This window comes from Ovis canadensis, chromosome 10, assembly GCF_042477335.2.
Source record: "Ovis canadensis isolate MfBH-ARS-UI-01 breed Bighorn chromosome 10, ARS-UI_OviCan_v2, whole genome shotgun sequence".
Classification (NCBI taxonomy): Eukaryota; Metazoa; Chordata; class Mammalia; order Artiodactyla; family Bovidae; genus Ovis; species Ovis canadensis.
The window spans coordinates 84,742,926-84,768,678 of record NC_091254.1 but is presented as its reverse complement, the minus strand read 5'-3'; the positions used below and the strand labels follow the sequence as shown (position 1 = coordinate 84,768,678).

General features: G+C 39.4%; 1 protein-coding gene across 2 annotated transcripts in view; it reads right to left on the bottom strand.

Annotated features, from left to right (window-relative positions):
• Positions 1-25,753, bottom strand: part of LOC138446666 (ATP-binding cassette sub-family C member 4-like) — a 307,920-nt gene that overhangs the window by 26,474 nt on the left and 255,693 nt on the right. For both annotated transcript variants that reach the window (XM_069601887.1, XM_069601886.1), the window contains 3 exons: positions 23,368-23,540; positions 22,681-22,786; positions 13,145-13,279 (listed from right to left, as the gene is read on the bottom strand). In XM_069601887.1, coding sequence (XP_069457988.1) covers positions 13,145-13,279; positions 22,681-22,786; positions 23,368-23,540 — 414 coding nt within the window. The remainder of the gene's footprint in view (positions 1-13,144; positions 13,280-22,680; positions 22,787-23,367; positions 23,541-25,753) is intronic.

Here is a 25,753-nt window from a genome sequence, read left to right as displayed (position 1 = left end):
TGCACAGAAAGCCTTTGACAAAATTCAATATCCATTTATGATAAAAACTCTCCAGAAAGCAGGAATAGAAAGAACATACTTCAACATAATAAAAGCTGTATATGACAAACCCACAGCAAACATTATCCTCAATGGTGAAAAATTGAAACATTTCCCCTAAAGTTAGTAACAAGACAAGGGTGCCCACTTTCACCACTACTATTCAACATAGTTTTGGAAGTTATGGCCACAGCAATCAGAGCAGAAAAAGAGATAAAGAAATCCAAATTGGAAAAGAAGAAGTAACTCACTGTTTGCAGATGACATGATCCTCTACATAGAAAACCCTAAAGACTCCACCAGAAAATTACTAGACCTAATCAATGAATATAGTAAAATCACAGGATATAAAATCAACACACAGAAATCCCTGCATTCCTCTACACTAATAATGAGAAAATAGAAAAAGAAATTAAGGAAACAATTCCATTCACCATTGCAACAAAAAGAATAAAATATTTAGGAATATATCTACCTAAAGAAACTAAAGACCTACATATACAAAACTTTAAAACACTGGTAAAAGAAATCAGTTCAGTTCAGTCACTCAGTCGTGTCTGACTCTTTGAGACTCCATGAATTGCAGCACGCCAGGCCTCCCTGTTCATCACCATCTCCCGGAATTCACTCAGACTCACGTCCATCGAGTCAGTGATGCCATCCAGCCATCTCATCCTCTGTCGTCCCCTTCTCCTCCTGCCCCCAATCCCTCCCAGCATCGGAGTCTTTTCCAATGAGTCAAAGAGGACACAAAAAGATAGAGAAATATATCGTGTTCATGGATCAGAAGAATCAATATAGTGAACATGAGTATACTACCCAAAGCAATCTATAGATTCAATGCAATCCCTATCAAGCTACCAATGGTATTTTTCACAGAGCTGGAACAAATAATTTCACAATTTGTATGGAAATACAAAAAACAAACAAACAAAAAAAAAACTCAAATAGCCAAAGCAATCTTGAGAAAGAAGAATGGAACTGGAGGAATCAACCTGCCTGACTTTAGGCTCTACTACAAAGCCACAGTCATCAAAATAGTATGGTACTGGCACAAAGACAGAAATATAGATCAATGGAACAAAATAGAAAGCCCAGAGATAAATCCACACACCTATGGACACCTTATCTTTGACAAAGGAGGCAAGAATATACAATGGATTAAAGACAATCTCTTTAACAAGTGGTGATGGGAAAACTGGTCAACCGCTTGCGAAAGAATGAAACTAGAACACTTTCTAACACCATACACAAAAATAAACTCGAAATGGATTAAAGATCTAAACGTAAGACCAGAAACTATAAAACTCCTAGAGGAGAACATAGGCAAAACACTCTCCGACATAAATCACAGGAGGATCCTCGATGACCCACCTCCCAGAATACTGGAAATAAAAGCAAAAATAAACAAATGGGATCTAATTAAACTTAAAAGCTTCTGCAGAGCAAAGGAAACGATCAAGCAAGGTGAAAAGACAGCCTTCTGAATAGGAGAAAATAATAGCAAATGAAGCAACTGACAAATAACTAATTTCAAAAATATACAAGCAACTTATGCAGCTCAATTCCAGAAAAATAAACGACCCAATCAAAAAATAGGCCAAAGAACTAAATAGACATTTCTCCAAAGAAGACATACAGATGGCTAACAAACACATGAAAAGATACTCAACATCACTCATTACCAGAGAAATGCAAATCAAAACCACAATGAGGTACCATTTCACACCAATCAGAATGGCTGCAATCCCAAAAGTCTACAGGCAATAAATGCTGGAGAGGGTGTGGAGAAAAGGGAACCCTCTTACACTATTGGTGGGAATGCAAATTAGTAAAGCCACTATGGAAAACAGTGTGCAGATTCCTTAAAAAACTGGAAATAGAACTGCCTTATGACCCAGCAATCCCACTGCTGGGCATACACACCAAGGAAACCAGAATTGAAAGAGACACATGTACCCCAATGTTCATCACAGCACTGTTTATAATAGCCAGGACATGGGAGCTATCTAGATGTCCATCAGCAGATGAATGGATAAGAAAGCTGTGGTATATATACACAATGGAGTATTACTCAGCCATTAAAAAGAATACATTTGAATTAGTTCTAATGAGATGGATGAAACTGGAGCCTATTATACAGAGTGAAGTAAGCCAGAAAGAAAAACATTAATACAGTATACTAACGCATATATATGGAATTTTGGAAGATGGTAACAATAACCCTGTATGCGAGACAGCAAAAGAGACACAGATGTATAGAACAGTCTTTTGGACTCTGTGAGAGAGGGAGAGGGTGGGATGATTTGGGAGAATGGCTTTGAAACATGTATAATATCATATAAGAAACTAATCACCAGTCCAGGTTCTATGCAGGACACAGGGTGCTTGGGGCTGATGCACTGGGATGACCCAGAGAGATGGTATGGGGAGGGGTGGGTGGGGGGTTCAGGATGGGGAACACATGTACCCCTGTGGCAGATTCATGTTGATGTATGGCAAAACCAATACAATATTGTACAGTAATTAGCCTTCAATTAAAATAAATACGTTTAAATAAAAAAAAGAAAACAAATAAATGTTAAAAATTCCTCTCTACCCAGGAAATTTTAATGACCTCCTTCTCAAATAATTCTTGGACCAAAGAGGAAATGAAAGCCAAAATTATAGAAATCTATAAGTAAAAACCTAACTATAATGAAAGGGCTACACACCAGCCCATAGGATATAACAGGAACAGTATGCAGAGAGAAGTTCACAGCCTTAAAATAGTTATATTAATAAATGAGAAAAAATAAAAATAAACACCTTCAACAAGTGAGAGGTGACAACAAAATAAACCAAAGGGAGGGTGGAATTTTTAAAGATAAAAAGCAGAAAGTGATAGATTATATTTTAAAAAAACACAAACAGTGAGTGAATTTGGGAGCTTCTTCTTAGGGGGAAAAAGCACCAAACTGTAACAGTTAACTAGAAGGGAAAATGAGTACGGAATGGAGAAATCCTAAATACTATGTACCCATTACAAAGAATAACTATGCACTGATATAATCTGAGATATAATATTAAATGAAAACAATAAGGAACAGCCACCATTTGTGCTTAAAAACAGGAAGGTCACATCTGCACAAGTTCTTCCTGATGCACAGAACAGTTAACAGAACAGCCAACAGAACAGCCAACAGTGGTGCTGAGGCTCCACCTGGGGAGAAGCTGTGTGATGACAGGAGTAGAGAGTGATTTACTTTTCATTCATGAATTTTAAAGAATTTATTTTTAAAACTGAAGTTTTAAAATTTTATAGCATTAGATGTATCACCTCTTTAAAAGCTAATTATTACAAATACATTTTATTTATTTTGAGTCTCTAAAACTTATGACCAACCTAGATAGCATATTAAAAAGCAGAGACATTACTTTACCAACAAAGGTCCATCTAGGCAAGGCTATGGTTTTCCAGCGGTCATGTATTGATGTGAGAGTTGGACTGTGAAGAAAGCTGAGCACCGAAGAATCAATGCTTTTGAACTGTGGTGTTGAAGAATACTCTTGAGAGTCCCCTGGACTGCAAGGAGATCCAATCAGTCCATTCTAAAGGAGATCAGTCCTGGGTGTTCATTGGAAGGACTGATACTAAAGCTGAAACTCCAATACTTTGGCCACCTCATGTAAAGAGTTCGTTGGAAAAGACTCTGATGCTGGGAAGGATTGGGGGCAGGAGGAGAAGCGGACGACAGAGGATGAGATGGCTGGATGGCATCACCTACTCGATGGACATGAGTTTGAGTGAACTCCGGGAGATGGTGATGGACAGGGAGGCCTGGTGTGCTGCGATTCATGGGGTCGCAGAGTCGGACACGACCGAGCAACTGAACTGAAATGAACTGAATTGAACTGGAAGCTACTCAGAAAGACTGTAGGTGCATTTTCCTATTATTGAGAAGTAAGGGTTCACTCTAAACCTTTAAAAAAATAATCCCACTTTTATACTGTAAAATGCTCTATAGTCTCAAAGCACCAAAGCATCTTCTCTTTCATCTGATCCTTGAAATAACTGTGAAGAAGCTGGGCAGGGATGTAATCTCTGCTCTATATACAGGTGAGGACTTGAGCCTCAGAGACCTTGGGGGACACAAGGCCACATGGCTGCTAAGTGCCAACTCCATTTATTTAAACTGGTCCAGGCTCCTAGATCCAGGATGAGGGCTTGGTAACTTTGGGGTTGTATCTGGTGATAACACAAATAGAAAAAATGACCCCTCTGTTACAAATTGGAAACAAAGATACTTCAAAAAAATCTCAATCAGGTCTGCTTCATCACAGAAGAAAATGAAAAAAAGCTTTCATCCTTTGTTATGGGCTGAATCCTGTCCCCTCGAATTTTATATGTAGAAGCCCCAACCTTCCCCTATGCATGGAATCTCAGAATGTGACTCCATATTGAGACAGGGTCTTTAAAGAGACAATAAAGTTAAAATGTAGTCCTATAGACAGGTCCTAATGTAATGTGACTGATGTCCTCATGGAAAGAAAGATTAGAACACAGGCACACACAGAGGAAAGACCACATGAGGACACAGAGAGAAGATGGCATCTCCAAGCCAAGAAGAGAGACCTCAGAGGAAACCACCCTACCGACACTGTGACCTCAGACTTGCAGTCTCCAAGGCTGCGAAGTAGTACATTTATGTTGTTTAAGTCACCTATTCTTTGCTGCTTTGTATGGAAGCTCTAGCAAACTAATGAACCCTGCAACTTTATATTTCTAGAAAGTATTTTCTCTACTGTTTTATGGATCACCTAAAAGGGTCAATCAGACAGTGACTGAGCTTGCCTGCACCAACAGTTTCAGAAAAGCAACTACATGGTCAAAAAAATGTGACTTGGAAGCACCTTCTCCCAGATGTTGAGTTTTCTTTTCAAATGAATGAATTTTATTCTATTAGAGTGAAAAGCTTTTTTACTTAGGCAAATGTTCCCAGTGTTACAGCTCTGAACCATGCATTGATATCTGATGCATACACTTTAAAAAAATTGACAATCTGATAGCTTGTTCACCTAAGAGGACCAAGCATATGCAGAAATAATGTCTAAAAGATACTCAGCTGGATGTGGAATCAGGATACGTATTTCCTTATGTTTTCTGCAGAGGTGACCTGAATCAGTGGTAGGACTGAAACCTAAGAGCAACTGATGCTTTGCCACCCAATGAACTTGGGCAATGACCCAACTTGGCTATCAATTAAAGAAGGAGCAGTGTTCTCAGACTCAATACAAAACATAGTACCTAGGGCAGCACCCAGCCTCTCTGCTTCCTGGACCCCCTCTGTGACTTTGTGCTTAGTCGCTCAGTAGTGTCCAACTCTTTGTGACCCCATGGACTGTAGCCTGCCAGGCTTCTTTGTCCATGGGGATTCTCCAGGCAAGAATACTGGAGTGGGTTGCCATTCCCTTCTCCAGGGGATCTGTCCAACCCAGGGATCAAACCCAGCTCTCCCACATTGAAGGTGGATTCTCTACCATCTGAGCCACCAGGGAAGCCCCCTGTGACCTTGGTGGCTTAGTCACTAAGTCATGTTTGACTCTTGTGAGCCCATAAACTGTAGCCCACAAAGCTCCCCTGTCTCTGGGATTTCCCAGGCAAGAATACCAGAGTGGGTTGTCATTTCTTTCTCTGTGACCTTATGTGTGACCAAATCTCTTCATCCATGATGTGGATAAAAAACAACCATCAAGAGGATTAAGTGAAATAATGCATGTGAGAACTATGTAAAATAATTGTAAAGAATAATACAAACATAACAGTGATATTGTTCAACTAGGTGCAAGATTATAGACCACAATCATGAGATTTCTAATTTTATGACCCATTTCTGTTTTTGTATGTCTGTTAAACTTGATTTGAAGCACATACTGAAAAAACAAGTTTCTAATTCTGTAGTATCTGCTGCAAACTAGCAAAACAATGAGTTACATACAACAGTTTCATCTTCCTTCCAAGGAGTCTTAGTTTCCTCATCTGTAAAATGATGATGATGAGCTCTGCTATTAAATATTTGGACCTACCTAAAATTCCCTGGTCTATTTTCTCATTACTCAATTTTGAAAAATATAAAATGATGACACATTTTTTAAATGAAGACTGACACACAGGTGAGGACACGTCCTTTTGATGTGGAATGCGTAAGGTCAAAGGAACAAATGTTTATGAAATTCCTGACTTCTTTGTGACTACTTATTCAAGAAGTCACAAATGATCATCAGGTCTTAGGGGGGAAGTTCTGACTGGGAGACACTCTAGTACAGAGGTCTCCAACCTTTTTAGCACCAGGGACCAGTTTTTTGGAATACAGTTTTTCCATGGATTGGGTTGGCGGGATGGTTCTGGGATGATTCAAGTGCATTACATTTATTGTGCTCTTTATTTCCATTTTGTGGCAATCTTAGGATATTTCACCTCAACTTTTGGGTTAAAGTTCATGCTCCTATGAGAATCCAATGCTGCCACTGATCTGACAGGAGACAAAGCTCAGGGGATATGCAAGCAATGGGAAAAAGCTACAAACACTGATGAAGCTTCGCTTGCTCACCTGCCACTTACCTCCTGCAGTACTGCCCAGTTCCTAACAGGACATAGATCAGTATTGGTCTGTGGCCTAGGGGTTGGGGACCTCTGCTTTGGTAGGTAAAAATGCTCTGCGAGTTTCAGGAATTAAAAATAAAACAGGGCTCCAAGTATACCTTCTCTACATCTGCACACAATATAAGTACTTATGAAAAGTTCAGAACACAGACTTCTTATCCCTATACCAAGAACTGAATTCTGACTCTGCCAACTCTTCAGCCAGCTCAATGACGCTGAGCAACTTCCCACCCTGTGAAAAGTGGAAGGTACTACTTTTCATCTCTAAGGAGAAGGAATGAGGGGAAACGGTGACAGAGGAAATTTGAGCTATATTTTAGATAAATCTCTCACATAGAAATACCGTTCAGTTCAGTGCAGTCACTCAGCCATGTCCAACTCTTTGCAACCCCATGGACTGCAACATGCCAGGCTTCCCTATCCATCACCAATTCCTGGAGCTTGCTCAAACTCATGTCCATTGAGTTGGTGATGCCATCCAACATCTCATCTTCTGTCATCCCCTTCTCCTCCTGCCTTCAACCTTTCCCAGCATCAGGGTCATTTCCCAGGAGTTAGTTCTTCACATCAGGAGGCCGAAGTACAGGAGCGTCAACTTCAGCATCAGTCCTTCCAATGAATATTCAGGACTGATTTCCTTTAGGATTGACTGGTTGGATTTGCTTGCAGTCCAAGGGACCCAAGAGTCTTCTCCAACATCACAATTCAAAAGCATCAATTCTTTGGTTCTCAGCTTCCATTGTAGTCCAACTCTCACATACATACATGACTACTGGAAAAACCATGCTTTGACTAGATGGACTTTTGTCAGCAAAGTCATGTCTCTGTTTTTTAATATGCTGTCTAGGTTGGCCATAGCTTTTCTTCCAAAGAGCAAGCATCTTTTAATTTCATGGCTGCAGTCACCATCTGCAGTGATTTTGGAGCCCAAGAAAATAAAGTCTCTCACTGTTTCCATTGTTTCCTCATCTATTTGTCATGAAGTGATGGGACTGGATACCATGATCTTAGTTTTCTGAAAGTTGAGATTTAAGCCAGCTTTTTCATCTCCTCTTTCACTTTCATTGAGATGCTCTTTAGTTCTTCTTTGCTTTCTGCTATAAGGGTGGTGTCATTTGTGTGTCTGAGGTTATTGATATTTCTCCTGGCAATCTTGATTCCAGCTTGTGCTTCATCCAACCCAGCATTTCACAAGACGTACTCTGCATATAAGTTAAATAAGCAGAGTGACAATATACAGCCTTGACATACCTCTTTCTCAGTTCGGAAGTAGTCTGTTGTTCCTTGTCCAGTTCTGTTGCTTCTTGACCTGCATACAGACTTCTCAGGAGGTAAGTAAGGTGGTCTGGTATTCCCATCTCTTGAAGAATTTTCCACAGTATATATAATAGAAATACTGTGAGATACTTGGAATATGTTTTTAAGAGATATTAAAATATTACACAAGCAAATTTATTCCTTACAAGTGAAAAATCTAGGAAATGCAAAGTATGTTTTTAAGAGATATTGTTTTTAAGAGATATTAAAATATTATACAGTAAATTTATTCTTTACAAGTAAAAAATCTGGGAAATCCAAAGTATGTTTTAAAGAAATATTAAAATATTACACTTCCAAGGAGTGGTGGCTGCACGGGCGCAGGAGGGCCTAGAGGAGCTATCCCATGTTGAAGGTCAGGAAGGGCGGCGGTGAGGAGATACCCCTCTTCCAAGGTAAGGAGCAGCGGCTGTGCTTTGCTGGAGCAGCCATGAAGAGATATCCCATGCCCAAGGTAAGAGAAACCCAAGTAAGATGGTAGGTGTTAAAAGAGGGCATCAGAGGGCAGACACACTGAAACCATACTCACAGAAAACTAGTCAATCTAATCGCACTAGGAATACAGCCTTGTCTAACTCAATGAAACTAAGCCATGCCCGCAGGGCAACCCAAGATGGGAGGGTCATGGTGGAGAGGTCTGACAGAATGTGGTCCACTGGAGAAGGGAATGGCAAGACACTTTAGTATTCTTGCCTTGAGAACCCCATGAACAGCATGAAAAGGCAAAATGATAGGATACCAAAAGAGGAACTCCCCAGGTCATTAGGTGCCCAATATGCTACTGGAGATCAGTGGAGAAATAACTCCAGAAAGAATGAAGGGATGGAGCCAAAGCAAAAACAATACCCAGCTGTGGATGTGACTGGTGATAGAAGCAAGGTCCAATGCTGTAAAGAGCAATATTGCATAGGAACCTGGAATGTCAGGTCCATGAATCAAGGCAAATTGGAAGTGGTCAAACAGGAGATGGCAGGAGTGAACGTCAACATTCTAGAAATCAGCGAACTAAAATGGACTGAAATAGGTGAATTTAACTCAGATGAGCATTATATCTACTACTGCAGGCAGGAATCCCTCAGAAGAAATGGAGTAGCCATCATAGTCAACAAAAGAGTCCAAAATGCAGTACTTGGATTCAATCTCAAAAACAACAGAATGATCTCTGTTCGTTTCCAAGGCAAACCATTCAATATCACAGTAATCCAAGTCTAAGCCCCAACCAGCAATGCTGAAAAAGCTGAAGTTGAACAGTTCTATGAAGACCTACAAGACCTTTTAGAACTAACACCCAAAAAAGATGTCCTTTTCATTATAGGGGACTGGAATGCAAAAGTAGGAAGTCAAGAAACACCTGGAGTAACAGGCAAATATGGCCTTGGAATGCAGAATGAAGCAGGGCAAAGACTAATAGAATTTTGCCAAGAAAATGCGCTGGTCATAGCAAACACCCTCTTCCAACAACACAAGAGAAGACTCTACACATGGACGTCACCAAATGGCCAACACCAAAATCAGATTGATTATATTCTTTGCAGCCAAAGATGGAGGAGCTCTATACAGTCAATAAAAATAAGACCAGGAGCTGACTGTGGCTCAGATCATGAACTCCTTATTGCCAAATTCAGACTGAAATTGAAGAAAGTAGGGAAAACCACTAGACCATTCAGGTATGACCTCAATCAAATCCCTTATGATTATACAGTGGAAGTGAGAAATAGATTTAAGGGCCTAGATCTGATAGACAGAGTGCCTGATGAACTATGGAATGAGGTTCATGACATCGTACAGGAGACAGGGATCAAGACCATCCCCATGGAAAAGAAATGCAAAAAGGCAAAATGGCTGTCTGGGGAGGCCTTACAAATAGCTGTGAAAAGAAAAGAAGCAAAAAGCAAAAGAGAAAAGGAAAGATATAAGCATCTGAATGCAGAGTTCCAAAGAATAGCAAGGAGAGATAAGAAAGCCTTCTTCAGCAATCAATGCAATGCAATAGAGGGAAAGAACAGAATGGGAAAGACTAGAGATCTCTTCAAGAATATTAGAGATACCAAGAGAACATTTCATGGAAAGATGGGCTCGATAAAGGACAGAAATAGTATGGACCTAACAGAAGCAGAAGATATTAAGAAGAGGTGGCAAGAATACACAGAAGAACTGTACAAAAAAAGATCTTCATGGCCCGGATAATCATGATGGTGTGATCACTCATCTAGAGCCAGACATCCTGGAATGTGAAGTCAAGTGGGCCTTAGAAAGCATCACTATGAACAAAGCTAGTGGAGGTGATGGAACTCCAGTTGAGCTAGTTCAAATTCTGAAAGATGATGTGATAGTGCCTCACTCAATATTCCAGCAAATTTGGAAAACTCAGCAGTGGCCACAGGACTGGAAAAGGCCAGTTTTCATTCCAATCCCAAAGAAAGGCAATGCCAAAGAATGCTCAAACTACTGCACAATTGCACTCATCTCACATGCTAATAAAATAATGCCCCAAATTTTCCAAGCCAGGCTTCAGCAATACGTGAACCATGAACTTCCAGATGTTCAAGCTGGTTTTAGAAAAGGCAGAGGAGCCAGAGGTCAAATTGCCAACATCCGCCGGATCATGGAGAAAGCAAGAGAGCTCCAGAAAAACATCTATTTCTGCTTTCTTGACTATGCCAAAGCCTTTGACTGTGTGGATCACAATAAACGCTGGAAAATTCTTCAAGAGATGGTAATACCAGACCACCTGACCTGCCTCTTGAGAAATCTGTATGCAGGTCAGGAAGCAACAGTTAGAACTGGACATGGAACAACAGACTGGTTGCAAATAGGAAAAGGAGTATGTCAAGGCTGTATATTGTCACCCTGCTTATTTAACTTATATGCAGAGTACATCATGAGAAACGCTGGACTGGAAGAAACACAAGCTGGAATCAAGATTGCCGGGAGAAATATCAATAACCTCAGATATGCAGATGACACCACCCTTATGGCAGAAAGTGAAGAGGAACTAAAAAGCCTCTTGATGAAAGTGAAAGAGGAGAATGAAAAAGTTGGCTTAAAGCTCAACATTCAGAAAACGAAGATCATGGCATCCGGCCCCATCACATCATGGGAAATAGATGGGGAAACAGTGGAAACAGTGTCAGACTTTATTTTGGGGGGCTCCAAAATCACTGCATATTGTGATTGCAGCCATGAAATTAAAAGATGCTTACTCCTTGGAAGACAACTTATGACCAACTAGATAGCATATTCAAAAGCAGAGACATTACTTTGCCGACTAAGGTCCGTCTAGTCAAGGCTATGGTTTTTCCAGTAGTCATGTATGGATGTGAGAGTTGGACTGTGAAGAAGGCTGAGCGCCAAAGAATTGATGCTTTTGAACTGTGGTGTTGGAGAAGACTCTTGAGAGTCCCTTGGACTGCAAGGAGATCCAACCAGTCCATTCTGAAGGAGATCAGCCCTGGGATTTCTTTGGAAGGAACGATGCTAAAGCTGAAACTCCAGTACTTTGGCCACGTCATGAGAAGAGTTGACTCATTGGAAAAGACTCTGATGCTGGGAGGGATTGGGGGCAGGAGGAGAAGGGGATGACAGAGGATGAGATGGCTGGATGGCATCACTGACTCGATGGACATGAGTCTGAGTGAACTCCGGGAGTTGGTGATGGACAGGGAGGCCTGGTGTGCTGCAATTCATGGGGTCGCAAAGAGTCGGACATGACTGAGTGACTGAATTGAACTGAAAATATTATAGAAGTAAATTTATTCTTTACAAGTGAAAAATCTGGGAAATGCAAAGTATGAAGTATAAAGAAGTAAGAACGTACCTATAATTTAATGATCAGAGATTTAGTTTCAATGGGGAAGCCTCACCACACCCACTTAGAAGCCTCATCCCACCTCAAGCCATGCATCTCAAGTGGCAAGAGCACCAGACCATCATTCCCTCCTTCCATCCTTCCATCAATTCTCACCTTGTTCCAGAAAGAATTACAAGCAGCTGCATGACAATGACTAAGTTCTTTAAATCAGGCCTCAGTGCAGGCATTCTTGACATTTCTGCTTGTTCCTCTAGTTATAACCACAGAAACCCAAGGCCATGAAGTCAGCAAAGCAAAAATCTCAAAGGAGGAACATTTTGACTGGGGCCAGGGGACCAAAATGACTAGGGATAACATCATGATATCCTAAAAAATAATCAACTATATGTGACACCCGTCATATAGGCACCCTAAAACTTTTCTTTAAATATACCTGCTATCTCTTAGAAGGCAGGATGATAGTTCTTAAAAAATTAGTCTGCTATCCTACTCATTTGCTAGCAAATTAACAAATTTCTTACCTTTATTCTTTGAAACTTGTCTTCATTATTCTCATTCAGCATTGGAAACAAAGACCAAATATTTCATTACAAAACCACATGACCTGAGTGTTACCCATCGAGCCCCTTCCTCACACCGTGCACAGTGCTCTTTGCTTCACACACCTCATCTCTGAGAAAGTGCTGTGTAAACCTTCAGGCACCGTTCAGACTACAGTGTGAAGGTATTGTGAGCTCTTGATTTGTCCTGATGACAATTTCATTTTCCATAAGCTAGAGAAAGCATGGGGGGCAAATGCACCTAATTTGGAACAACAAAGAACTAGAGAGAAAATGACAGTATCAGGTAGGAGTTTTATTTACAGATCAGAACACAGAAGAGACCTACATCTTTCCCTGGAAGATTTTCCTAGAATCAAAATACTCCAAATTTTTTCCCTTAAACTCTCAAATTTCCTGCATATTCTTTGACAGAACTTGTATCACAAATGTGCTGAGCACCAATCAGAATGAATATGAAAGGTCTGCAAAATGGGTGTCCTGTGCTCTGTGAGAATCTGAACCCAGAGTCTAAATGTGTGCCAAGTCCAGTTCAAGATCTCTCTCAGGTGCACGTGCGTGCACACACCCTGACCCCATCCTCATTGCTTCTGCAGAGTCCCAGCAAACCTGTCTTCCACCTGCAACCTGTTAAGATCCATTCATGAAGCTTTGTCTCTGGAGGCTTGTGATTGAAAAGGACACAGAGAGCTTGTTACTGGATCCCTGCTACCAAACTGTGAGGAGTGAACTGTGGAGATAAATTTTAATTACAACTCCCCACAGTGGGCTCACCTGTTTTGCTGTTTCAGTGAGGGCAGCGGCCTTCGCCTTGCCCAGTTGTTGCACCATCTTGTAAAACAGGCTGTCTCTATTTTGCAGCAAAACATATGGCTCATCATATTCTTCCAATCTTCCTGAATCGAAAACCTGTTAAGCGCAGAAAGAAACCTGTTAGTACACAATGTTTCATAGTAATTTATTATAACTCCAGCAATAGTTCAGAAAGGGGCAGGACAGGGAGAATACAGAGAATCTATTTGGGTGGTAAGACTGGCTGGTACTTAAATAGTTTGATCACCCTAGTTTACTAGTAGATCAAGCCCTAACCCTATGTGTTACTATTATAATGTTATAGGAACAGAAGAAAATAAAAGTTTTAGACTATGATTACAGGCACTTAGCAATCTATATCATTGATATTCTGCCAAAGGCATTCGGCGTTGTTATGATAAGTTAGTATTTTTAGCTTTCAGACTCTGAGACTTGAGGGTTGTTTATTCAGACATTCAGAGCTAGGAAATTTCTTAATTCAAGAAAATTAAACTCAGTTTATCTAAAAAGTACAGTGGTATCATATAAATCAGCCAACAGTGACCTGACAGCAAATTAACTGTCAAATTGGTTTAAAAACACTGAGCAAAACTTGGTAGATATATTCCTAAGTATTTTATTCTTTTCGTTGCAATGGTGAATGGAATTGTTTCCTTAATTTCTTTTTCTACTTTCTCATTATTCGTGTATAGGAATGCAAGGGATTTCTGTGTGTTGATTTTATATCCTGCAACTTTACTATATTCATTGATTAGCTCTAGTAATTTTCTGGTGGAGTCTTTAGGGTTTTCCATGTAGAGGATCATGTCATCTGCAAACAGTGAGAGTTTTACTTCTTCTTTTCCAATTTGGATTCCTTTTATTTCTTTTTCTGCTCTGATTGCTGTGGCCAAAACTTCCAGAACTATGTTGAATAGTAGCGGTGAAAGTGGACACCCTTGTCTTGTTCCTGACTTTAGGGGAAATGCTCTCAATTTTTCACCATTGAGGATAATGTTTGCTGTGGGTTTGTCATAGATAGCTTTTATTATGTTGAGGTATGTTCCTTCTATTCCTGCTTTCTGGAGAGTTTTTATCATAAATGGATGTTGAATTTTGTCAAAGGCCTTCTCTGCATCTATTGAGATAATCATATGGTTTTTATTTTTCAATTTGTTAATGTGGTGAATTACATTGATTGATTTGTGGATATTGAAGAATCCTTGCATCCCTGGGATAAAGCCCACTTGGTCATGATGTATGATCTTTTTAATGTGTTGTTGGATTCTGATTGCTAGAATTTTGTTGAGGATTTTTGCATCTATGTTCATCAGAGATATTGGCCTGTAGTTTTCTTTTTTTGTGACATCTTTGTCAGGTTTTGGTATTAGGGTGATGGTGGCCTCATAGAATGAGTTTGGAAGTTTACCTTCCTCTGCAATTTTCTGGAAGAGTTTGAGGAGGATAGGTGTTAGCTCTTCTCGAAATTTTTGGTAGAATTCAGCTGTGAAGCCATCTGGACCTGGGCTTTTGTTTGCTGGAAGATTTCTGATTACAGTATCAATTTCCGTGCTTGTGATGGGTCTGTTAAGATTTTCGATTTCTTCCTGGTTCAGTTTTGGAAAATTGTACTTTTCTAAGAATTTGTCCATTTCTTCCACGTTGTCCATTTTATTGGCATACAACTGCTGATAGTAGTCTCTTATGATCCTTTGTATTTCTGTGTTGTCTGTTGTGATCTCTCCATTTTCATTTCTAATTTTATTGATTTGATTTTTCTCTCTTTGCTTCTTGATGAGTCTGGCTAATGGTTTGTCAATTTTATTTATCCTTTCAAAGAACCAGCTTTTGGCTTTGTTGATTTTTGCTATGGTCTCTTTTGTTTCTTTTGCATTTATTTCTGCCCTAATTTTTAAGATTTCTTTCCTTCTACTAACTCTGGGGTTCTCCAACTCTTCCTTTTCTAGTTGATTTAGTTGTAGAGTTAGGTTATTTATTTGACTTTTTTCTTGTTTCTTGAGGTATGCCTGTATTGCTATGAACTTTCCTCTTAGCACTGCTTTTATAGTGTCCCACAGGTTTTGGGTTGTTGTGTTTTCATTTTCATTAGTTTCTATGCATATTTTGATTTCTTTTTTGATTTCTTCTGTGATTTGTTGGTTATTCAGAAGTGTGTTGTTCAACCTCCATATGTTAGAATTTTTAATAGTTTTTCTCCTGTAATTGAGATCTAATCTTAATGCATTATGGTCAGAAAAGATGCTTGGAATGATTTCGATTTTTTTGAATTTATCAAGTTTAGATTTATGGCCCAGGATGTGATCTATCCTGGAGAAGGTTCCATGAGCACTTGAAAAAAAGGTGAAATTCGTTGTTTTGGGGTGAAATGTCCTATAGATATCAATTAGGTCTAACTGATCTAATGTATCATTTAAAGTTTGCGTTTCTTTGTTAATTTTCTGTTTAGTTGATCTGTCCATAGGTGTGAGTGGGGTATTAAAGTCTCCCACTATTATTGTGTTATTGTTGATTTCCCCTTTCATACTTGTTAGCATTTGTCTTACATATTGCGGTGCTCCTATATTGGGTGCATATATATTTATAATTGTTATATCTTCTTCTTGGATTGTTCCTTTGATCATTATGTAGTGGCCTTCTTTGTCTCTTTTCACAGCCTTTGTTTTAAAGTCTATTTTATCGGATATGAGTATTGCCACTCCTGCTTTCTTTTGGTCTCTATTCGCGTGGTATATCTTTTTCCAGCCCTTCACTTTCAGTCTGTATGTGTCCCTTGTTTTGAGGTGGGTCTCTTGTAAGCAGCATATAGAGGGGTCTTGTTTTTGTATCCATTCGGCCAGTCTTTGTCTTTTGGTTGGGGCGTTCAACCCATTTACGTTTAAGGTAATTATTGATAAGTATGATCCCGTTGCCATTTACTTTATTGTTTTGGGTTTGGGTTTATACACCCTTTTCGTGTTTCCTGTCTAGAGGATATCCTTTAGAATTTGTTGGAGAGCTGGTTTGGTGGTGCTGAATTCTCTCAGCTTTTGCTTGTCTGTAAAGCTTTTGATTTCTCCTTCGTATTTGAATGAGATCCTTGCTGGGTACAGTAATCTGGGCTGTAGGTTATTGTCTTTCATCACTTTAAGTATGTCTTGCCATAAAGAAACTAAAGACCTATATATAGAAAACTATAAAACACTGATGAAAGAAATCAAAGAGGACACTAATAGATGGAGAAATATACCATGTTCATGGATTGGAAGAATCAATATAGTGAAAATGAGTATACTACCCAAAGCAATTTACAAATTCAATGCAATCCCTATCAAGCTACCAGCCACATTTTTCACAGAACTAGAACAAATAATTTCAAGCTTTGTATGGAAATACAAAAAACCTCGAATAGCCAAAGCAATCTTGAGAAAGAAGAATGGAACTGGAGGAATCAACTTGCCTGACTTCAGGCTCTACTACAAAGCCACAGTCATCAAGACAGTATGGTACTGGCACAAAGACAGACATATAGATCAATGGAACAAAATAGAAAGCCCAGAGATAAATCCACACACATATGGACACCTTATCTTTGACAAAGGAGGCAAGAATATACAATGGAGTAAAGACAATCTCTTTAACAAGTGGTGCTGGGAAAACTGGTCAACCACTTGTAAAAGAATGAAACTAGATCACTTTCTAACACCGCACACAAAAATAAACTCAAAATGGATTAAAGATCTAAATGTAAGATCAGAAACTATAAAACTCCTAGAGGAGAACATAGGCAAAACACTCTCAGACATAAATCACAGCAGGATCCTCTATGATCCACCTCCAAGAATTCTGGAAATAAAAGCAAAAATAAACAAATGGGATCTAATTAAAATTAAAAGCTTCTGCACAACAAAGGAAAATATAAGCAAGGTGAAAAGACAGCCATCTGAATGGGAGAAAATAATAGCAAATGAAGCAACTGACAAACAACTAATCTCAAAAATATACAAGCAACTTATGCAGCTCAACTCCAGAAAAATAAACGACCCAATCAAAAAATGGGCCAAAGAACTAAATAGACATTTCTCCAAAGAAGACATACGGATGGCTAACAAACACATGAAAAGATGCTCAACATCACTCATTATTAGAGAAATGCAAATCAAAACCACAATGAGGTACCACTTCACACCAGTCAGAATGGCTGCGATCCAAAAATCTGCAAGCAATAAATGCTGGAGAGGGTGTGGAGAAAAGGGAACCCTCCTACACTGTTGGTGGGAATGCAAACTAGTACAGCCACTATGGAGAACAGTGTGGAGATTCCTTAAAAAATTGCAAATAGAACTACCTTATGACCCAGCAATCCCACTGCTGGGCATACACACCGAGGAAACCAGAATTGAAAGAGACACATGTACCCCAATGTTCATTGCAGCACTGTTTATAATAGCCAGGACATGGAAACAACCTAGATGTCCATCAGCAGATGAATGGATAAGAAAGCTGTGGTACATATACACAATGGAGTATTACTCAGCCGTTAAAAAGAATTCATTTGAATCAGTTCTGATGAGATGGATGAAACTGGAGCCGATTATACAGAGTGAAGTAAGCCAGAAAGAAAAACACCAATACAGTATACTAACACATATATATGGAATTTAGGAGGATGGCAATGACGACCCTGTATGCAAGACAGGGAAAGAGACACAGATGTGTATAACGGACTTTTGGACTCAGAGGGAGAGGGAGAGGGTGGGATGATTTGGGAGAATGACATTCTAACATGTATACTATCATGTGAATTGAATCGCCAGTCTATGTCTGATGCAGGATGCAGCATGCTTGGGGCTGGTGCATGGGGATGACCCAGAAAGATGTTCTGGGGAGGGAGGTGGGAGGGGGGTTCATGTTTGGGAATGCATGTAAGAATTAAAGATTTTAAAATTTAAAAAATAAAAAACTAAAAATTAAAAAAAAAAAAACAAAAACAAAAAAAAAAGAAAAAAAAAGAAACATGTCATGAAATAATGCTTAGAAGTTCTCTGTTATGTGTGAAAAAAAAAATAAATAAAAAAAAAATAAAAACACTGAGCAAAACTTGGGAAAAAAGTAAATGCTTCCAGATTATGTCACCTCTTTGAGGCTGAATCCCTTGTCAGTGAGGTTAAAGTGCTTCTTAAAGTTGATTTTGGTTGTAGTTTATTATCCTGAGAGTGAAAGCCTGACAAAAAGGAGTTGCTACATAAGCAGCTTTAGTATAATCGCTCTGCACTGAAGAAATATCTAGAAATCCAATTTTCTCTTTGAGTAAGACTAAAGAAGCAATTTTTCCAGTAGTCATGTATGCATGTGAGAGTGAACTATAAAGAAAGCTGAGCACAGGATTGATGCTTTTGAACTGTGGTGTTGGAGAAGATTCTTGAGAGTCCCTTGGACTGCAAGGAGATCCAACCAGTCTATCCTAAAGGAAATCAGTCCTGGGTGTTCACTGGAAGGACTGATTCTGAAGCTGAAACTCCAATACTTTGGCCACCTGATGTGAAGAGCTGACTCATTTGAAAAGACCCTGATGCTGGGAAAGATTGAGGGCAGGAGGAGTAGGGGACAACAGAGGATGAGATGGTTGGATGGCATCACTGACTTAATGAACATGAGTTTGGGTAAACTCCAGGAGTTGGTGATGGACAGAGAGGCCTGGCATGCTGTGGTTCATGGGGTCGCAAAGAGTCGGACACGACAGAGCAACTGAACTGAAGACTTTGTACTAGCTTTATACATAAATTAAACAAATATGCCCATAAGCATAAATATTTCTCCTGCTTTCTACTGCAATTTTTATTACACTTAGGCTCAAATTATTTTCTCTGTATCTCTTATATATTCACAGAAAAATAAAACAAATCTGATATAGCTTTCAGGATTAATAAAGAGTTAAGTAACACTAGGCAAAACACATTTGAGGAACACAAGAAAATTTTTCATTAATTTCTGAATTATTCAGCAAATATTTATTACACATTTAATTGCATTCCTGTCACTATGCTAGATGCTGTGGAAGAGCCAAACACAAGTAAGTCACAGCCCCTGCCTTCAGGGAGCCTGTACTGAGAGGAGAGAGAGAGAAGGAAATCCTCAAATGTCTACAATGCAAGAGAAAAAAAGACACAAAAAGGAGTTTAGTAACAGATGACTCAGAGGTTCTGAGTATGAGCTTCAAGGAGGAGGTCGGGCAATGAACTGGGCCTCGAAGAATGGATAGACATGAACATGCAGAAGTGGGGGGAGGGTGGACAATGGTCATTCCAGACACAGGGAATAACCTGGGTCAAGAGGGCTGGAGGTGAGACTGGCATCTCCTTAAGTGCAGGGTATGCAATCTCTCTTGTTTGGTGTTGCATCTCAGGCCCCTGGCATTGTACATGACAGGTAACAGGGACGTTATACATGCTCATTGGAAGTTAAATGAAAAGGAAACTAAATTCGGGGCATGAATGAGTTTAGTTTCAATGGGAAAGTTTCAATGGGGAATGAGTTTAGTTTCAATGACCACCCAATGGTGTAATCTGTCAAGACTATAGGATGAGATCAGGGGGTTTGGAGAATGGGTCCAGCTGGCATGGGGAATAGCTAAGGATTAGGGATGTGGACCTGGAGGACCACATGCCCCAGATTGATGACTGTGGCCAAGAGGGACAGTGAGAGGGTAAATGAGGGAGGGACAAAGCAGGGTTGAGGATCGAAACTCATTTACATCAAATATTGGAATAAAAGAAAGAAAAAGGACAGCTCAGAGAGGAGGGAGAGTCGAAAGGAGCAAGAGTTTAGTGCAGCTCAGACTCATGTCAGGCCACAAGAGCTGAGATGGGACCCAGACTGAAAAATGTCAGGAACAGAATTTTACCAACTTAGCCTTTACATTTACGGCTTTGATCAAAGGGTCTAGATATTTCAGAACAAATTGACATAAACAACTATAATTTTTTTCTTTGTGTAAAGAAAAAATAGGTATACTTTTAACTTTTTATTTTAAAACCCTTTAATCTTGAAATTAAAAGTCTCCTGTAAATCTCCAGGTATATCTCCACTCTTCCTGTAACTCAAGTTAAACTATAAACTAAACCACACATTCAATTTGGTGTGATAAGAATCCTTCAACTCCGAACCGCAACGAATACCAACCTCAAATTGCTTGTCACTCTCTAGTAGGTTTAGGAAAAATACATTATATTATCTGAGTCAGTTATATAAGTGCAATGAAGATGTGTTTATCTGGCTTCTGTATCTGCTGATATTCCAGCTAGTTGTCCTAGACATAAAACTTAAATGGACCCAATGCAAGATAATTTAACTCATTTTCATTGGTAGGATGCCTTCAATGACAATGGGGTGGCTGCAGGGAGAGGTGGAGGGCAAGGACAGGGTGAAAGAAAAACCTGAAAAGGGGCTTGAAACAGGTAAAGGTCACAGCATCATTCACTTACTGTGGAAGAAGGATGCTTTGGGGAACAGTATGGAAATACAATGCTGAAAGATAAGAATTAACAAAGTGACAGGTAAAGAGTAGAAGGAAAATGTTACTTTTCCAATTAGCATTCAAGAACACAAATGCTCCATGCTAAACATCTCTGGATTCTAAGAGTCACTGTTCTCCAATCTTGGATTGTCACCCAGTCCCTCACAAACTCTGCGGGAAAAGCCTGCTTCCTACTGAGATGTTCTTGTCCTGTGACCAGCTGTACTGCTTGAAGCCTAGAGCATCCCTTTGGTTGGCAATCCCCTACTCCTGTCACCTGCCTCCACAGAGCTCACTTCTGTACATGTTCAGCTCAGGAAAGTGAGGCTACAGGCACTGCCTCAGTGCTGACAGTCTGGTATATATTCAGTGTCCCCACTGATGATCCCACCTGACAATGCATGGGGAGGAGGGTGGGAGGTGATTTTCTAGAAACTGCCCAAGAAGTCAAAAGCTCCATTATATCATTGGACATAAGGAATTTGAGGTATTACTGACCATTTATTCCTGATTATTACCTGTTTAGTATGGACCATCAAAATCACTGTTTAACTCCATCTGCTGCCTCTTATGCATTGTGCAGGCCTTCTTTATCTATTTACTTCATCACTGATCAGCATCAATTGTAGACTCTGGAGTCTTGTGATGACTGGTAGCTATATAATGGGTGAAATAAGCTCATTGACACAGACGAGCTTAGCCTGAAAATATCTTGCTTTCTTTGGGGCTTATTTGCTACCAAAGGTTTTTCCTTTGAGGGATGATTTCCTTGTCATTTAATAAACCACAACCTAAAATCTACTGAAACTCAGCAAGCAACAGAGGGGAAGAACAGAGAGAGAGAATAGAAAGAAAAAGAAAATGAAGGGAGGAAGAAACGGAAGAGATAAAGCTAAGGAAGGAAATATTAAATTACTAAGGAATAAAGAGCCAATCAAACCTGAAAGACAGACAGTACACAGACATCCAGAGACCAAAGTTTAGAGCTTGCTGTGTCTGCAATGCCTGGATACATTGTATAAGAGACTTGCTAGTAAAAAAAAGAGAGAGAGAGACTTGCTCGTTGTTCATCTACAGTCACTCAGTATCCATCTGCCTTTCTTTCTACAATTTCATGTGTGATGCACAAGTTATCTCTGCAAATCACATTTCAGAGGCTCTTTGGCCTGCTGGCCCTTTGTGAGGTTCTGCCAGTAGGGGGCACTAGAGGGAGGAGAAAGGTGGGAAGCAGAGCAAATGGTGTTCCTGCTTTCTGCTACTTCTGCAGCATAACCCCAGCTTCTATTAGCACGTGGAGAACTAGCCTCATCATGCTCGCTCATAAATATGACCAGTAGCTAGACAATGACCTCCCCTTGGAGGTCTCAGCACTGACTCATAAGGCTTCTTCTCTGAGTCCTTAGGTCTAGAGATCTGTCCTAGGACATAGTCATTGCTTCCTAAAATTATTACCCCAGTGATTCATTTTTCCAGTCCTCCGATTCTTATGTAACAAATTTTCTTTATTAAATCCTTTCTGTTTAAATACTTTTTCTCATTATGCCTTTTCTCCTCAACGACTCCCTTCTGACAGCACATATTGTGAATGTCCCAACAACAGGGAAATTCTGCAACTTCAGCTAACCACTGCCTGGCAGTCTAATGAAATGCTGTTTTTATTAAGGGAATACAAAAATGCTGAAAGAACTGTGACACAGTAAAAATGACTTTGTTGCACCACTCTGAAATCTGAAGTCTCATTGTGAGTTTGGAATATTTTCATGGTTGGATACCTTAAAAAAACAGCAATTCAAGTAAACTTTTAAATGGAAATAGGAAATTACTAAATGTATTACTTAATAGCACATTCTGAAACTATACTTAAGTACTTGAGTTATTGTCAAGGATGAGAGGAAAAAATAAGAATTAATTAATTAGAAGTTGTAATCAAGTTTTACAAGGAAGAACAAATTTTAAAATTGAAGGTAAATGGAAACAATGGAAATCCCACAGGTGAGGACCTTACCATTATCCTGTCACTGTCAATAATGGTGCTCAACCTGTGTGCGATGGTTAGCACAGTACACTGTGCAAATTTCTCACGGATCTTTTTTTGTATTAACTCATCAGTGCTGGAAACAAAGAATTACATTTAGTTAAGTAAAGACAGGTAAAGCAGACTTAAGACTTAAAAATATCACATGATATTTTTTATGTTTTTAAAAATCAATACTTAAGATGTAATCCTGCTCTTAAAAAACTAAGTATAAAAAGTCTTTATTGTTGTTGTTTAGTTGCTAAGTTGTGTCTGACTCCTTTGCAACCTCATGGACTATAACCCACCAGGCTCTTCTGTCCATGAGATTTCCCAGGCAAGAATACTGGAGTGGGTTGCCATTTCCTACTCCAGGAAATCTTCACAACCCAGGGGAAAGTCTACTTGGAAACTTACTATTTTTCATAAAACAATGGAAAGTTGTCTTCCCACCAAAATGCTTGAAACTATCAGGAGCTAGTCTAGCTCTCTCAGGATGCCTCATAACAACATTATTACCACGTTTTGGTTTCTTCCTCTGTTTTTTGGAATTAATGTTATCAGGAGATGTCTTTGGGGCAAATAGAGCACATAAAAAACATTTCTCAATCACTAAATAGTTCCCATTTACCATATTTAAAATTCAGATTCCAAGTTTCATGAATCTCAGCTCCATACATTGGATCCACATGTGCTGTGGCTTCATCAATAATCAATATCTGATTTTTCCTGAGAATAGCCCTGGCAAGGCACACCAGTTGTTTTTGCCCAACACTTAAATTCGATCCAAATTCCACTAATTCAGTATCCATTTTATCAGGAAGCTCTTCGATGACTTCTTTAAGTTGTACCTGTGCATATAGAAAGAAGAATGACATTTTCTTAAACAAACAACTACTGAAGTAGACAAGCCTCTTAGACATTAGAGCTTTGATGTCCTCAGGACTTATGTATCTTACATGTACAGCCAGGTGATGGGGAGAGCTCTTTCCAAAGAGTGTTCACTGAGGAAGATGGTGGAGTCAACTCAGGACAAAAAGGTCTCAGTGTCCCCCACACCTACTTAAGGATTAATTAAGAAAGTCTCTCAAAAAACTAAGCTATTTCTCTCAGTATGATTTGAATAGAAAAGTTAAAAGGATGGATGAGTTAAATTTCCCAAAAATAGAGTTTGCAAAGGATTTACTACACTAAAGTAAGTAAATTAAAAACATATATATATATATATATATATGTTGAGTGTAGGAAGTATGGTTCTCTAAATATATAATCTTATCAGTACCATGTTGCAAGGTCCAAATGTCCAAAAAAAAAAATTTTCAAACAATGGCAAATTGTACCTCATAGATCAGTAAAGCTAGAGCTATTTTGGTGATGATTTTTTCTCATGTTTAATTCTATAATTGTGAACAAGTCAAGTGCATTTTCTTCAATGTTATAATTTTAAAAAGTTTTTTTCTTGAACTATAATTTATTTACCATATTATTTTAGTTTCAGGTATATAGCAAAGTGAATCAGTTTATATGTATAATTTTTTCCTTAAGATTATTTTCCACTGTAACTTACTATCAGCCAGTTCAGTTTAGTCACTCAGTCCTGTTTCACTCTTTGCCACCCCATGAACCGCAGTGCACCAGGCTTCCATCATCAGTGTCCATCACCAACTCCCCGAGCTTGCTCAAACTCATGTCCATCAAGTTGGTGATGCCATCCAGCCATCTCATCCTCTGTCGTCTCCTTCTCCTCTTGCCTTCAATCTTTCCCAACATCAGGGTCTTTTCAAATGAGTCAGTTCTTTGCATCAGGTGGCCAAAGGATTGGAGTTTCAGCTTCAGCATCAGTCCTTCCAATGGATATTCAGGACTGATTTCCTTTAGGATGGACTGGTCGGATATCCTTGCAGGCCAAGGGACCCTCAAGAGTCTTCTCCAACATCACAGTTCAAAAGCATCAATTCTTCAGGGCTCAGCTTTTTTTATGGTCCAACTCTCACATCCACATGTGACTGCTGGAAAAACCATAGCTTTGACTAGACAGATCTTTGTCAGCAAAATAATGTCTCTGCTTTTTAATACGCCATCTAGGTTGGTCATAGGTCTTCTTCCAAGGAGTAAGAGTCTTTTAATTTCATGGCTGCAATCACCATCTGCAGTGATTTTGTAGCCCCCAAAATAAAGTTTCTCATGGTTTCCATTGTTTCCACATCTATTTGTCATGAAGTGACGTGACCAGATGCCATGATCTTTGTTTTTTGAATGTTGAGTTTTAAGCCAGCTTTTTCACTCTCCTTTTTCACTTTCATCAAGAGGTGCTTTAGTTCCTCTTCACTTTCTGCCATAAGGGTGGTGTCATCTGCATAGCGGAGGTTATTTATATTTCTCTTGGCAATCTTGATTCCAGCTTGTGCTTCATCCAGCCCAGCACCTCACATAATGTACTCTGCATGTAAGTAAATTAGCAGGGTGACAATATACAGTCTTGACATACTCCTTTCCCAATTTGGAACCAGTCCATTGTTCTATGTCTGGGTCTATCTGTTCCTTCTTGACCTGCATACAGATTTCTCGGGAGGCAGATCGGGTGGTCTGGTATTACCACCTCTTTAAGAATTTTCCATAGTTTGTTGTGATCCACACAATCAAAGGCTCTGGCATAGTCAGTAAAGCAAAGGTAGACATTTTTCTGGAACTCTCTTGCTTTTTCAATGATCCAACAGATGTTGGCGATTTGATCTGTGATTCCTCTGCCTTTTTAAATCCAGCTTGAACATCTGGAAGTTCACAGTTCACTTACTGTTGAAGCCTGGCTTGGAGAATTTTGAGCATTACTTTGCTAGCGTGTAGGATGACTGCAACTGTGAAGTAGTTTGAGCATTCTTTGGCATTGCCTTTCTTTGGGATTGGAATGAAAACTGACCTTTTCCAGTCCTGTGGGCCACTACTGAGTTTTCCGAATTTGTTGGCATATTGAGTGCAACACTTTAACAGCATCATCTTTTTGGATTTGAAATAGCTCAACTGGAATTCCATCACTTCCACTACCTTTGTTCATCGTGATGCTTCC